Genomic DNA, 13,925 nt, shown 5'->3' with positions numbered 1-13,925 from the left:
TGCAAAAAAAATTATGATATTATATAAGCATCACCGCGCCACAGCACATTGACATCTCGATCACTACCCATATTTCCTTACCCCAGTATCTATATACATGCAAACTCTGCGTTTGCGCATTATTAGCTGCAAGTAAAAGAAGAATTACAGAGTGTGTGAGTAGAATATTTTACATATCCGTGAGCCCCTCCTTCGGACCACGCGACCCTCTTCAATCCGCCTCATCATTATCGTCGTCCTCCGATTGGTCATGCTGGTTTTGCCACTCCAAAATGGCTTCGAGCCTCTCATTTACAGCCTAGAGACAACAAAACACATTGGATTAAATATCAATATTGCACAGATTCTGGTATTGAATTCCTTACCGCAAGCACCACCCTCCGATCTGGCTCTTCTACCAGACCCTGGATTTCCGTTTCCAGCACCTGATACAGCATCTCTAAATTGCGCACGTCCATTCCTTCCGTAACATCCAACAGGTGCTCTTCTAGTTGCGCTAGCTCAGCACTGGGAACAAGTTTTGAGTCAAAAGGAACTGCCCCGAGATCAGATATATCCCCTGTAGAGTGTGAGTGAGAACCCCATGGCGCAATTGTCCAACACGGTCATGTGAAGCAACTAACCTATGTGTACGGTATGGCCCTCTGTGGGGGGGCGACTTTCCAGGTCTGGCGAATTAACGCTGGTACGGTCTTGAAGGATATCGGTTTCCATCTCTGCCGTCTCGATTGGTAAGGGTGGTATTGGGTGCTCGCTAGGTGACTCTGGGGTTTCTGAATGTGAATGAAGAGTGTGACTAACAGTTACTCCTAAGGAGTTTACCACAACCACTATACCTTCATCCTCTGTTGAAACTGCACAAGTTGAATGGTCATTGACCTCATATCGCAGACACTGACATAGTGATATGACTTACCTGACTGCTTTGTCATCTCTGCCCGTCTCCACAACATAGATTGTAAATAATTTAATCGATACTTGCTGGGTATAGCTTGTACAAATGAATGTGCATCATCTCGCAGCTCACATGCCTTTTGAACTACCAATTAATCGCTTTACCTATCGAGTATGCAAGGCATACAAGGCTGACCCACCTTATGCACGATGTCTGAGCGCGCCTCATTGTATTCCTTTGCATTACGACAAATCAGCTCGATATCCGCAAGCCAGTCCTCCGGCGTTTCATATTTGTCTTGATCGAGTTTGCCCATCATTAATCCCAGATCCATTGGTTCCGAAATCACTTCGAGATAGTCTGGGTATTTTTCAATGTCCACTGGATTGCAGAATGTCCGGAACTTTGTCTGTACAGCCATCCACGCATTAGCCCACGCAGGATACGACGATCTCGTCGAGAGTCCCACGCACCTTGCCAATCTCCTTGTGGAATGTCCTCAGCCGCTGCTTCAGATCTTGGAGTACACTCCAACACTTGGCGTCAATCGCTTTCCGTTGCGCAGTGGTGAGCTCAGGCGCAGGTGGGTGAGGGGCAATCGGAAGGTCCATCAAAGCCGTTGGAGGCAACGCGGCTTCTGCAGGATCCGCTTGCTTGTTGATAAGCGCTAGGATGGGTGAAAAGAATTCCCTGCGCTTGGCCTAAAATATTCCAAAACGTAAGATTTCTTCATCCATCAAATTGCGGTCATGCTTGTAAGATAGCAGAAATTACCTGGCTTGGCTCAGTCAATTGAAACATGCTCCGGTATCCCATCATCTGGTTGATATCCTTGCGCTGACCCAAAATAAACCGCCGAGCTACCCTTGGTACAGTACCGCCCTGTTCCCAAGTGGCGAGGATCAAGATTGGATGGGGCGCTGCTTCCAAACGTGCATCCAGAGCTTCGATGGCTTCAGGGCTCCATTTCTCAAAAGAAGGAATGTGAATTGCGGGAAGAGGCTCCAGTCGGAGGCCATCAAGTACATGGTGAATCTCTGCGTCGATTGACTGCAACAACCGAGCTGCAATTAATGTCATCGTTACTGATATCTAGTTCAGTGAATTAACACGGACCTCTATATTGCTGCCCAGTCTAAGCAACTCCACACGAAATCCCCATTCTACCAGTCGCGACACGGACGCAGCAGCAAGTTGCACTTGTCCTAATCTGGGAGGCCCCGCAACCAGTATCCGCGGCTGCAATACGCTTGCTGACGCTCCGGAACTTCGTCGAATAAAAATCTTATGGATCAATTCTAGTCGAGACAATACACGCTCCCAAGTACTGGATAAAAGAGTCTGAATATGGGAAGAGGGAGGACAGCTTGTCGCGTCCGATGGACCGGCACTCGGCTTGATTTCTAATGAGAAGCAGGTTGTGGTCAATGATCAAAAGATAGAAGCGAATAGGGGGCCTACCGCGCAGAGCTTGTAGAAAATCGCGCCTGGTCACTCTTATGGCATTGACGTCGATGAGTAACTTATGCGAACTATCGTAAATTTGTGGATACGTCCTTCGCAACGCTTTAAAGTAGGCATCGCTGCAGACAGACTTCACCCAAGTCAGCACCCTTATGGATGATCCACAAGCAGCAAGTCTCTAGATTCACCTTCAAGTCCGCCCCACTATATCCTTCGGTCGCAGCAGCTAATTCTTGTATCAAAGAGTTCTCCAAACCAAGCGATTTTGTCTTGATGTCAATAATTTTCTTTCGCGCGTCAAGATTTGGTCGCTTGAATTGAAGTTTTCGGTCAAACCGTCCTGGACGCAGGAGTGCCGGATCAAGTGTGTCCAGCCGATTTGTTGCGCCAATGACAATCACACGACCTGAAAAACACGTTGTCTCATTAAATTTGTCCATCATCCTCAACATGGTGTTTCCAAAAGTACCTCGGTTTTCCAGTCCATCCATCAAAGTTAGTAGCGCAGTCACGACCGTATTATGAGGTGTCGCGTTCTCGCCCGAAGCCCGAGCGGGTACGACTCCTGCGAAAAGGAGTTACAACATGCAGGAAACCCTCTGAGAAATTAAGAAATTACCATCTATCTCATCAAAGAAGATGATAGCGGGTTGATTTGCCTTAGCTTGATCAAACAGGCGCTTCAAATGCTTCTCCGAATCACCAAACCATTTCGAATGGATATCGGCCGCGTGACATTCAAAGAATGCCACTGACTGCTGGAATGTTGAACAGCTTGATGCTATGGCTCGTGCTAAATAAGCACATGCTTTTAGCATTGACGCAGACGTATTTATCGACTTGCGGACTCACCCATGAGCGTCTTCCCGTTTCCAGGTGGACCATAGAAAAGCACTCCCTTGATGGCCTCCACCTCCTTATTCAACTCAGGATAGAGAAGCGCAATTTTTATCATCTCCTGTATGGTTTTCACGTCTGGTCGAAGATGTTAGCAGAACGTTCGGTTCAGCAACAGCATATCACAGGACGTAACACTCACGATCTTCATGGCCTCCAATCATGTCGAATGTGACCTTATTTTGGATGGTGGCGTTGATGGTTGGGAAATCTGGTTGTACGACATCAATTGTAGTTCAGGGGCACAAAGCACAGAATAGAAATACACGCACCATTATTATCAAGATGCATTCGAAGTCTTTCTTTGATTTCATCTTGTTTCCCGGCAGGCCATTTTTCAAGAAGCGCTGTACATCGTGCATATTGGAAGAGTGGTTTTCCCATATCATCCTCGTCTTCCGACTGCCAGACATAATAGTCGTTAGTATTGAGGCGTCAAAGATATCACCGCAACAAAAATCCCGTACATCGTAACTCAAAACGTTGCCTCCCACAGTGCTGGCCATTGGCAGCCGCTTGGGGCGAACGGTTGGGGGAGAAGACCATCGCCGACCATCCTCGGCGCCAGTACCTTGTCCACCCAATTCTGTCTCATACAGTAGGCGGAACGCTCGACCTTCGTTGTAATCAACATTTCTTCGATTTCTCAACGGTCGTGACTGATTGAGGAGCGATGCATCCAAATCCACTTCTGGCGACTTCTTTTTCCCACCGTCTGTCGGCCATTTAAGAACATAACTTACACCCGAGTTACGTTTCCGTAGAGAGTATGGCCCCGCATTTGGATCTATCTCATCCTCTTCATCTTCTAAGTTACGTTTCCGCTTCGAGCTCACCGGAGGTGTGGAATGGCGGCTTTCATCAATGTCTGCGGAAGGCACATCCACTTTACGTCTTATGCGTGTCACGCGGGAGTAGGCAATGATAGGATCACCATCATCTTCATCATCGCCGTCATTGTCTATTGAACGCCCCTCGTCATCTGCGATCAAAGGCACGGCATCGGTCAAAGAGTCCTGCTGTGCTGCATCCTCGGCGAAAGAGGTACCGAGTGAATTCCTTGTTCTTCTCTTCTGACCTGCACTTGCAGGTGTTTGGGGACTGTGTAGAACATTCTGTCCTTCATGTGCTCTACCCGTAACACTTGCCCTATTTCTGTCAGACCTTCGAAGTCCATATTGAGGGGTTCTGTCGGCATTTACAATCTCCATATGATCTTCCGACATGTAGCTATCCGAAACACAGTATGTCACAGGTTTTTTCACGCGTCTGCCACTTCTCGAAAGCGTTTCTTCTTTTGCGTCAATTCTGAAGGATTTTTCCTCACGCTTGTACGAGCGCCGCACTATCCTGCTTTCAGTGCGGTTTCGGTCTCTATCTCTCAATCTCTCGCCTCTGGAACCCCGATTGACAGGTGAATGATCTGGCTCTTGGCTCATGGGTGCGGCCGCGCGGCGCCTCTTGGGATACCGTCCCTCCGCTGCATTTTCTTCGCCAATCCCAGCTGTCGTTTCATTTTGCTCAAAAGTACTGTCCGTCGGCCGACGTTTCGTGCCCTGCCGAAGACTTACATCGCTTTTCTGTGTTTTGTTGTGCTGAGATACACTTCTATCGCTCATTTGAGCATGTTCCTCATCAGTGCGTGGAACATTAGAGTCGGATTCCTCGGTTGTGGTGAAGTCCTCCGGGGCCGGAGGATAGTCAGGGTGACTTTCGGGATCACTGTCAAGTTTGCCGGAAACCAAATGTACACCGTTTTGAATTTTTCCTGTTAGTGAGTTGATTGTTTGTGGTCGCTGTCAACAAGTTAAGCAATGAGTGCTTTAAAAAAACAGGCATAATAAAGGCCGTTCAAAGATCCCCACCAGATCAGTTTCATCGGTTGTCATGATTCCGACTGTTTAACACTTGCAGCAGAAATTGGACTCTGCAGAATGACTTCCGATCTGACACATTGAACAGCACAGCGGAAGATAGGAGAGGATAAAGATTGTAGAGTGCAGCCAGCCCCGAGAGATATGAGAGTCCTTTCGACAAAAGTGAAGAGTCAGGTGCGCAGCGCGGGAATTAGAGACAGCTCTTGACAGAGTACACCGGCTGTGTACCGTACGTTCAAGGATTTGTACTGGAAATATTAGTCTGCAAGCAAAACGACGCTGGGTATAGATGCTGGTAAAGGGTTGGAAATGGTGAAGATCACCTCGCTTACTCTCGTTGTCCACAGGTGCCAAGCCACTTGGAAATGGACAACTGTGCCACATCGGAGTTTTTGGGCCTTCCTTGCTCGAACATCTTTACCGATGAGCAGAGTGTTCAGATGCACCTGAATACTGGTAGAGCACCCCGCAGAGATGATGAAAGGTTGAAAGGATGGAAGCCTTTATATGAATTTATGCTTGCGTCAAAACCAGCTACCGGTATCTGAAAGCAACAATTACTTTTGCATTTGTTGTCATTCTCCTCTTTCATAATGAGGTTTGACATTTCATATTGACTGAGTGTCCCATTATTTTGACATGTCTAGGTTTAGGTGCATCATAATAAAAGTAAATGGAGAAATGGAAATAAAGAACGAAAACTAGTTACTCCTCGAGTTGTGCGTTTACACATTTTCAAACTCCGATACGCCATACCGTTCATAACGAACACATGCATGTTAACTGGGAAAACCTCACTTGAAAACAGCATAGGTACATCCTTCTCCTGTTGGATGATACCTTTACCGAGTTATTTTTAGCTTGGTTGGATGCATCTGGAAGTGGTACACCGCCCACGGTTCGTCAGCAACACATAAGCAATTGTGGGCAAGACTTGCCAAAGGCTCCTCTTACTTTCAAAGTCAACCCATACTAAAAAAAAAATGGAGCAATCGACGCACCGTACTGGTCTAGCAGAGATACCCCCACCACCAGATAAAATACCCCCAACGAGACCAGATAATGCTGCTAAAACGCTCCCACCTGGACGAGAACACGGATTGGAAAGTGGAAAGTCTGTCAAGCAAGGAGGCGTTGCGCGTCAAGGACATGACCAAGGCCGTGCCGAAGTTGCTAGCGCAAAGAATGGAGCTCATGAGCATTTGCAGAGCAGGGAAGAAAACTTAATTCATCACCAGGTGGTATGTATATGTGACTGAACGGCGTTTCATTTGTCTGTAACGTGCGATAGTAATTGATTGTACTTTTAATAAGATTCTTCCGCCGGTTGTGAAAGAGCATATCCAACGAAATATCGTTGTAGTCCAACCGTCTATGGAGAGTGAAGAAGGTGTTGAGGAGGAGGAGAGCGGAGAGGAAGCCGGGGCTGCCACTGCGATCATCCTTGAGGCTTGGAATGACGAGGAACCTGTTCAGAGCGAGAGTGAAAAGGCGTCCCCGGCACCTGTTCGGGTTGCAAAACCGAACATTATCACAATAGCTCATTCGGACGTCCCTGCACCGGGCTCGCCTGTTAACAACGAACCCGCTTTAACAGCTCCACAGACGGACCCAACAGATCCTAGTAAAATTATCCTTCGTAATCCCTGGGACGCGGATGTCGTCGTGCTTGACAAAGAAGTTGAAGCAAAGGCGGCTGCCGAGTTCTATGCAAAGCATGTGACAAACCTTCCTCCATTCCGTCCTCCTATCCAACCTGTAGGAAGCTCACCAACGGCAACCCCTCCGTCATTTCCAATTGGACCGCAAGTTAGACGTTCGTCTCGAGACCTGGTCCCTGCCCCATCTTCCATCTTGTCTGCAGGAACTACCGAGCTTGAGAAAGGCAGGGGTGGCGGTTTTGCGATGACTCCATTGGTGCCACCAGTCGTCGGAGGTGATCCCCACCCAGCGGTTAGCCGGCCGGTAACGGGTGGGTCTGCTACTAGCAACGAATCAGCGTCCTCTTTTGCTGAAGAGATGCTGGCACTCTTTGACACGGCATTCTCTGTGTCGGGCGATCTTCCGGAAGGTATGGACAGAAGCGTGTCTGGGAATCTGAATAATATGGAGAAGCGGGCGGATGCGAAACCCGTTCCTCCACCGAGTCAAAAAGGGGACACTAATATGAACAAAGCGGTCGATATCCGTTTACCACAACCCGTAAGATCTGAACCGCCACCAGTAATGAAGCCTGCGGATGTTCGTTCTCCTGTACCCGCTCAGGACGTTGGTGCAAAGGTTGGTGGACCGGCTAAGTTAGGAGCAGCTGCAATGGCAAAGCCGGTTGATATGCGTCCACCACAACCGGTACAATCGGACTCAACTGCGGTACCGAAGGTTGGGGACATCCACTCCGCCGTTCCGGCCAAGGAGCCCGGCAAAAAGGCTGAAGGAGCCGATGGTGGAGGAAAATCCCCGCTACAGCAAGACATCCCAATGAATACAGTGAAGGCGGTGGTTCCTCAATCCCCTTTCCAACAAAACCCATCTCAAACCTCAGCTAAGACTGACCAGCAAGTTCCTCCGCAATCTTTGGCTTCCCAAGGGAAACGAAGACAGGAATCACCTGGACCGATAGGTAGCTTGACAGTTGAAATACCGAGACAAGGAGCCGCATCGACTAGCAAACAGGGATTCAGTGCTGCCCCTTCGTCTCAAGTACAGTCTTCGACCAGAGCGGAGGCAAAGATGTCACCTTCTGGTCAAGTGCGACCGGATGTGAACGTTGTCCAGAAGCAGCCAGTCACTTTGCAGACTTCATCCCAGCAACAGAAAACGGATCAAAGTCCGGTTCAACCTCCACCCATTACCAGGCCTCCAAAATCTGCTTTTTCCATTACAATCCCACCACCTAACCGCGCCCCACCAAAGCCGCCGACCTTGCAAACGGCCAGATCTCCAGCTCCTCCATCCGAGCCACTTCCGGCCTCCCCCGTTCGTTCCAACCAAAACCCTCGTGGGGGCGCTTCTGCAGTGACAAGTCCCACAAGTGCGCATGGTAAAACTCGGTATAGTACTATACCAGGTGGCACAAACGCCATTGTTGGTGAGCTACAAGATCGGTTCGTCGGTGGATCGGGAGTGCCTCTGAAATCTCCACCACCAAAGCAAAGGGAACCAACCTCACCTCGATCAGCACAAAATTTCAATGCAGCTCAAGCCTCGTTAGATGCAGTTGCCGCCCAAGCCAAAGCGCTTGTTGAGAACACGGGCGACAGACAACGATTGGCAGATGCTGCGACTTCGAATGAGACCTTAACTCAAATGAAACAAAATCCCGCAACCGGCGAAGCATTGCCAAATGCTTCCTATAAAGGATCGGTTAGAGGAAAGCTTACCACCGTAACTCCCACTATCCTATCGGCTAAGAGAGTGCAGCTGTTTCCAGCCGGAGGGTCATCAGTATACACTACCGGGACTGGGCCTGCGGGGGATGCTCCCAGGGGGGAAAGTACCCAAAGGGAGGAAAAGAGTACCGAGTGTTCTCAACAGCATCCGCAAGTCCCTCAGAGCGGGCAACAGCGTGTAGGAGGATAACGGATCACAGACGAGCATTAGGGACTATGGTTTTGTGAGAGGTCGCAAGTTTTATTATATTGTACGATATAGCAACGAAATTTAAATACGTATAGGAATAACAGACCACAAGTCTATACGGTTTTGTGATCTGATAAGGACTTATCCTTGTGACGTTTAATGATCATGAGGATGCTAGAACGATCTGCATCGAGTGCATATCCCAAGCCCGTCACGGCAGTCATCAAGTAATTTCTGCAGTTTCAATAGCCTGTATTTGACTTCTTCGTGTTGTCCTTCCTTCATTTGGTACATATTCCCGCTAGATGACTGACATTCCTTCGACTATGTTCCAGTTCCTGCCGGGCTTTAATGAGGGATACTAAATGACAATCATTATCACACTCGCTGCGTAAAATCTCGTGTGGGTAAGGCAATATATGAGACAGTACAATCTCTTGGTCTTCGGTCATTTTATAATCTAGTTCTTGGACCTGGTAAGCAAAATGCTTGAACTGTTGGAAGTAGCTACTCCAGTCGTGTAGTAACTTGGGGATGAAAAAGTCAAAGTGTTGATACATGTCTGCTATGAAGGCCATGATTAAACAAATTGGATTACCTAGACATGGCCCAGTTCCTGTAACTCAAGCTGTCAATCCAACAGATCTTGCAATCGTACCTTCTCCATGGACAGAATGAAAGGTATCCTTAACGGTGCGGTCCATATATTTGAGGAGGATATCACTGTTGGCTAGTGGGGACCTTTCCTGATGAGGATAGTCTCATACTGCAAGTGGAAAACGTCTAATGAAACACAGCTGGGAGTAATTAAGGCTAAAACGGTTCTGCCAGGAGGGACGCTATGGAGAGTTAACATTACTGGAGATCACTTGGAGAATATCTGAAATGGGTTCGTAGCCATAAAGACTAAAGATGAACTATACGATGGGCATATATACTAGTACGCCTGCGGCTGTACGTCAATTGGAGTACCAGCCGTCAAAGGTCAATTCTTATCTCTCATACCTATATCTACGCCTCACAGTGATATGCCTGCAATTATACCTACTGTTGGTAATGCTCAAGGCCCCACGGACGTAATGCCAGCACGCAGTTCCGATTGTAAGCACTTGAGGCGTCTCCTGGTAAACAAAACTCGGGTGCCATGCCTAGTTCGAGGATGACCACACGACAGGAAGATGGTGCCCAGGGACGATTTGCTGGCGTGCCCCTTCCTATCTTACTTTACAAGGGACTCCCCCCGTTTGAAATCTGGTAGCAGCACCGGAAAGGAGGACAAGGTCATCGACAAAAGTGCTGATGAACCATATACTTCGTAAGCTGAATTATCGGACGCATCTCCATGCAAGCGGAGATCTACCCGCCCGCCCAACGCAACAGACACAGAGCCAAAAGGTAAAGACTTACGATTTCAGACTAATTGCAGCTCATCAACAAGTGAACACAATCCTGAAGAGCGATATGGTTCAAAAGCCTCTTCATTGCAAAAACCTTCGTACAAGTAGACCTCTACCCACCACCCGCCCATTCGTCAAAACCGTGGACACCACAATCTATGGCAAGATAACAGGGCAAAGACAACAATTGGAACACACTTCCCAGATACCCTACCATCAGGATCTGTACGAGGTGGAACACATTCTAAACAAGCGCCCGCCTTCCACTGGGCCGCAATACCTACTGAAAGGACTGGATATGAATCGGCCGATGCCACTAGGGAAGTGGAAACCCTGAGCCAGTGTGGAGCAAACATTGACGAGAACGAAAGGACTACACTTGGTGACCATTCCTGTTAACATGAACCAGAAGGTCAGCAGGAGTGCTCTTCTAATTCTAAGGAAGTGCGGAATCATGTGGATTGATGACCCCTTGTTACTGGCTTAAATGTCAACAGCAGTTCGAATAGGTTATATAGCTATGCATATATTGCACTAGGATATATACATGTGATAGTTCATGCTGTATGTTTTGAGATGGCCACATATAATTGTAATACCTTTAGTGTAGGGTATATAAATGTTTATAAAAAGATTGATCGATTTTTTCTGTTTGATATGCACTATACAATGACATTAACAACAATGGTAACCAAAGGAAAATGCCAAACTTTTCGAAAACTCAGTCTTCCGCCCACCCTTCATCATCGGAGAACTCTTCACCGTCCTCCAATTCCTCCATAAGCCTCAGCAGTTCAGCCTCCTCAAGCTCAAGCTGGTTTAATTCCTCCCGAATGCGATCGACATCAGGAACTGAAGATCGTCGGAGTGAACTGCGTCGTCTCCTTCGCGATGTTTCGGCGGTACTTGGTGGGCTGGCACGTGGTGAGTTTTCAGGTTGGGCGTTAGGGATGGCAGCGTCCCTCGTTTGGGTGGAACTACATGCTTGGGTTGACTGGACATTGGAAACGGACGCAATCTCCAAATTGGTTGGTGCGGGCAAAGATATTTCCCCCGTGGATGCCTGTTGGTCATGATAGCTCGTACTATTGGCCACTAGCCCTTCAGAACTGTCCAAAGGGGCAGAAGTAATACCCACAACGTCACGCCAGGAGTCGTCTGTTGCACTCAATCTTTCAGGTTGGACTAAGGTAAAGGTACTAAAGGTTAACTCCTTTGCTATACTCGGAGCTGGCGCCTGGGTACCACAAACTGCATTGTGGACTGGATTTGGAAAGCCATTGCCGACCTCCGTTTTGCTCGTGTCTCGTTCATGCACTGACTCCAGCTCAGTATTCTCGTGCGTTTGTCTGACCAAGCCGACAGTAGGGGGTTGCATATCCAGCACCTCAAACGGATTTGGAATCAGTGGCCGTATCGGTGGTCCCACCAGGGGAACAACGGTCGGCTGACCGACGGGAAGTAGCATCAGGGACTGCACTGGCGGTATTAAGGGGAGGGCGATGGCGCTGAATGGTGGTAAACGGTTGTCCTGCTGCATATATGTTCCAGTGTCCGATACGTGAGAGTTTTGAAAATGATTTGATATACTCGATGCACTCTGCAATGTTTCTACCGATGGCTCAGACCCGTGGGAAGCAGTAGAGAAACTGCCGAGCACAGAGCTTGCATGGTCCACTGGCACACCATTACCATTCTCCACTCGCTCATCTTCGTACCCGCCTCCAACATGATTCTGGACATCGTCCACCAACTTTTCCAACGTCCTCATGCCGCGCTCAATCACGGTATCGTCTTGTCCCTTTTCTGCCTCAAACTTCTGTCTCAGGGTCAGATTGGCAACTCGTGGTGTCCGTGCAATGTCCAGCACGCCCTGAGTAACAGTTCTCTGAGGAGTCATTCCAAACGTCTCAGCAACAATCATACCCATTTTTCGAGCGAGGCTTTGCTGTTTTTCCCTTGGTGTGGGCGCAGTGACAAATTTCACCATGGAAGGAGTTTTAGGTGGGTTGTTACGGCGAGCAAAGTACTCGTCCATTCCTTTCTGAAGTAAAGAGAGGGGCGCTGGATCTGCTGTTGGTTCTGGTGCAGGGATGGGTAAGAGGACATCCTTCGACGGGGATGGAGATTCATTGCTCAGGTGAGAGGTCTGGAAGGTAAAAGTAAGCTTGGCAGCATTCACAATTTACACAAATCGTGAGATAAACAAACCTGCGTCGGATTCTTGCGTGCAACACGGATGGCTCCAGCATACATGGACGCTCGTTTCGTCTGATCATCTGCTCCCTAGAATATCAATACTTTAAGCATCCGACGCCGTGGGCACATTCCAGGGTTCAAATAATTGCACTGACCTGATGTCGCACTGCAACCGTTGCCCGCCTGGCGGTTCCTCGACTAACGGTAAGCCGCCTCGGATTCCCCAAACCCCATGCGCCCGTCGTTCGCCTCACTGTTCGTGCATCAAGCTGCTCCGCATCATTGCTGTCCAAGATATCCGCCAAATTGGCATTGTTGAACTCATCCTCAACAGGTACCCGTGTTACGCGTTTCGCAGGATTTAATGTTAGCCGCTTCGGATTTCCCAATCTCGGCGCCAATGTATGCCGGGAGTCCAGATCCCTTGTGTCTGTGCTATTCAAGATATCGGACAGTGCCTCATTGTGGAATTCTTCTTTAACCGGCGGCTTTCGCATGGGCTTTCTAACAGCGGTTCGGGCTGGCCCTTGAAGCCCGGTTTTGAGAAGACCGGTGTTCGTTGATGTACGTGAGGCAGTGGAAGGGACTGATGATGGAGGTGGAGGTGGAGGTGCGGTCGAAGAAGTAATTCGGACCTTAGTTGGATCATCCAAAGGTGAACCGTTTGGACTGGTACTGGGACGGGTGGCAGTCGTAGATGGATTATGTTCAGATAAGGTGCTGGTAGGTTTACGAGATTTGGAACTGGTAGAGGGACGGGCGGCAGTCGCAGGTAAATTATGTTCGAACGTTGTGCTAGTAGGTTTGCGAGATTTTCCTTGCGAGATTTTGGATTCCCATTGTCGGTGCAATTTTGAAAAGTCAGGGACGGGCTTCACTTTACTGGAGGTAGTCTGGGGAGACAAACAAGCGGTAATGAGATACGTAGCTTTGGTCTACTACTACGCCGTTGAATCCATCTACTTACGACGGATTTAGCTCTGGGAATTTTTGACACACCGGGTTCTGTTCCAAGGTTTTCTTTCTATACGTGATATCCGTCAGCCCGAGTCTCGCGAATTACGAGCAGACGCAAGTCTGCGAAAAGTTACGAACCTGAGCAGAAACCCGCCTCTCCTTTATGTTATTCCGCAAGCTTGTCGTACTCCCTGGTCTACTTCACAACTCTAGTTGTTAGTGGGTACATCTCATGTTGACTGTCTTCATGTATTACCTCAAGGTCTCCTGCTTCTCCGTCAATCCAGACCCATCTTCGACTCGTCCAGTCATGCGCATCTTTTGAGACTTGCCATTTTGCACTCCGAGAGGATGGCCGTGGGTCGAGTGGACGTTAACAGAACTAACTCACACGTTTATTCTCAGTAAGGGAATAGGCGCATATCAAACAGCGGTTCGCAAAATCCACCTGAAGGGTCGGAGCGCGGTTTTGGCCCTTTCAGCCATATCGAACAAGCAGAAGAGTTAGACAGAGGTGCGGATACGGGAAAGACCATGCGGAGGTCAATATGGAGCAGCTTCGACGGTGTGGTAGCTTAATTCGATCCACCAGAATCGCGTTGGCAGCTGCTAGAAGCGTCGCAAAGCGCGTTATCGGACAGATTTGTCCGAATCCATCGA

At 48.6% G+C, this 13,925-nt stretch overlaps 3 protein-coding genes across 4 annotated transcripts; 1 reads left to right on the top strand and 2 right to left on the bottom strand.

Annotated features, from left to right (window-relative positions):
• Positions 1-23: 23 nt before the first annotated feature.
• SPPG_01683 (uncharacterized protein) lies at positions 24-5,446 on the bottom strand. The gene is made up of 18 exons (XM_016750004.1): positions 5,122-5,446; positions 3,724-5,052; positions 3,529-3,658; positions 3,399-3,467; positions 3,212-3,334; positions 2,979-3,152; positions 2,829-2,924; positions 2,548-2,765; positions 2,357-2,489; positions 2,012-2,298; positions 1,670-1,945; positions 1,369-1,596; positions 1,095-1,304; positions 917-1,031; positions 837-854; positions 624-773; positions 366-559; positions 24-298 (listed from the first exon to the last, which is right to left on the bottom strand). The coding sequence occupies exons 1-18, from the start codon at positions 5,143-5,145 to the stop codon at positions 212-214; spliced, it is 3,861 nt and encodes a 1,286-aa protein (XP_016612292.1). The 5' UTR covers positions 5,146-5,446; the 3' UTR covers positions 24-211.
• A 124-nt stretch (positions 5,447-5,570) lies between these two features.
• SPPG_01682 (uncharacterized protein) lies at positions 5,571-8,957 on the top strand. The gene is made up of 2 exons (XM_016750003.1): positions 5,571-6,374; positions 6,448-8,957. The coding sequence occupies exons 1-2, from the start codon at positions 6,117-6,119 to the stop codon at positions 8,710-8,712; spliced, it is 2,523 nt and encodes an 840-aa protein (XP_016612291.1). The 5' UTR covers positions 5,571-6,116; the 3' UTR covers positions 8,713-8,957.
• Positions 8,958-10,618: 1,661 nt separating this feature from the next.
• SPPG_01681 lies at positions 10,619-13,882 on the bottom strand. 2 transcript variants are annotated; one of them, XM_016750002.1, is made up of 7 exons: positions 13,714-13,882; positions 13,522-13,647; positions 13,404-13,464; positions 13,276-13,332; positions 12,464-13,201; positions 12,321-12,395; positions 10,619-12,258 (listed from the first exon to the last, which is right to left on the bottom strand). In XM_016750002.1, the coding sequence occupies exons 1-7, from the start codon at positions 13,749-13,751 to the stop codon at positions 10,831-10,833; spliced, it is 2,523 nt and encodes an 840-aa protein (XP_016612290.1). In that variant the 5' UTR covers positions 13,752-13,882; the 3' UTR covers positions 10,619-10,830. The 2 variants fall into 2 exon arrangements, with proteins under 2 accessions (XP_016612290.1, XP_016612289.1); XM_016750001.1 differs by having other exon boundaries at positions 13,404-13,461.
• Between the last annotated feature and the right edge of the window lie 43 nt (positions 13,883-13,925).

The sequence above is a fragment of the Spizellomyces punctatus genome (genome assembly GCF_000182565.1).
Source record: "Spizellomyces punctatus DAOM BR117 chromosome Unknown supercont1.2, whole genome shotgun sequence".
NCBI lineage: Eukaryota > Fungi > Chytridiomycota > Chytridiomycetes > Spizellomycetales > Spizellomycetaceae > Spizellomyces > Spizellomyces punctatus.
The sequence above is the reverse complement of the archived record's forward strand: the minus strand, read 5'-3'. Positions and strand labels throughout refer to the sequence as shown.

Coding starts and splice junctions, on each gene's coding strand:
- SPPG_01683 (XM_016750004.1), bottom strand. CDS start 5,145: ATGACAACCGATGAAACTGATCTG. Junction 2,766..2,828: donor GGATGGACTGGAAAACCGAG/GTACTTTTGGAA, acceptor CGTGTTTTTCAG/GTCGTGTGATTGTCATTGGC. Junction 299..365: donor ATCGGAGGGTGGTGCTTGCG/GTAAGGAATTCA, acceptor TGTTGTCTCTAG/GCTGTAAATGAGAGGCTCGA.
- SPPG_01682 (XM_016750003.1), top strand. CDS start 6,117: ATGGAGCAATCGACGCACCGTACTGGTCTAGCAGAGATACCCCCACCA. Junction 6,375..6,447: donor ACTTAATTCATCACCAGGTG/GTATGTATATGT, acceptor ACTTTTAATAAG/ATTCTTCCGCCGGTTGTGAA.
- SPPG_01681 (XM_016750002.1), bottom strand. CDS start 13,751: ATGGCTGAAAGGGCCAAAACCGCGCTCCGACCCTTCAG. Junction 13,648..13,713: donor ACCGCGCTCCGACCCTTCAG/GTGGATTTTGCG, acceptor CGTGTGAGTTAG/TTCTGTTAACGTCCACTCGA. Junction 12,396..12,463: donor CGGTTGCAGTGCGACATCAG/GTCAGTGCAATT, acceptor TTGATATTCTAG/GGAGCAGATGATCAGACGAA.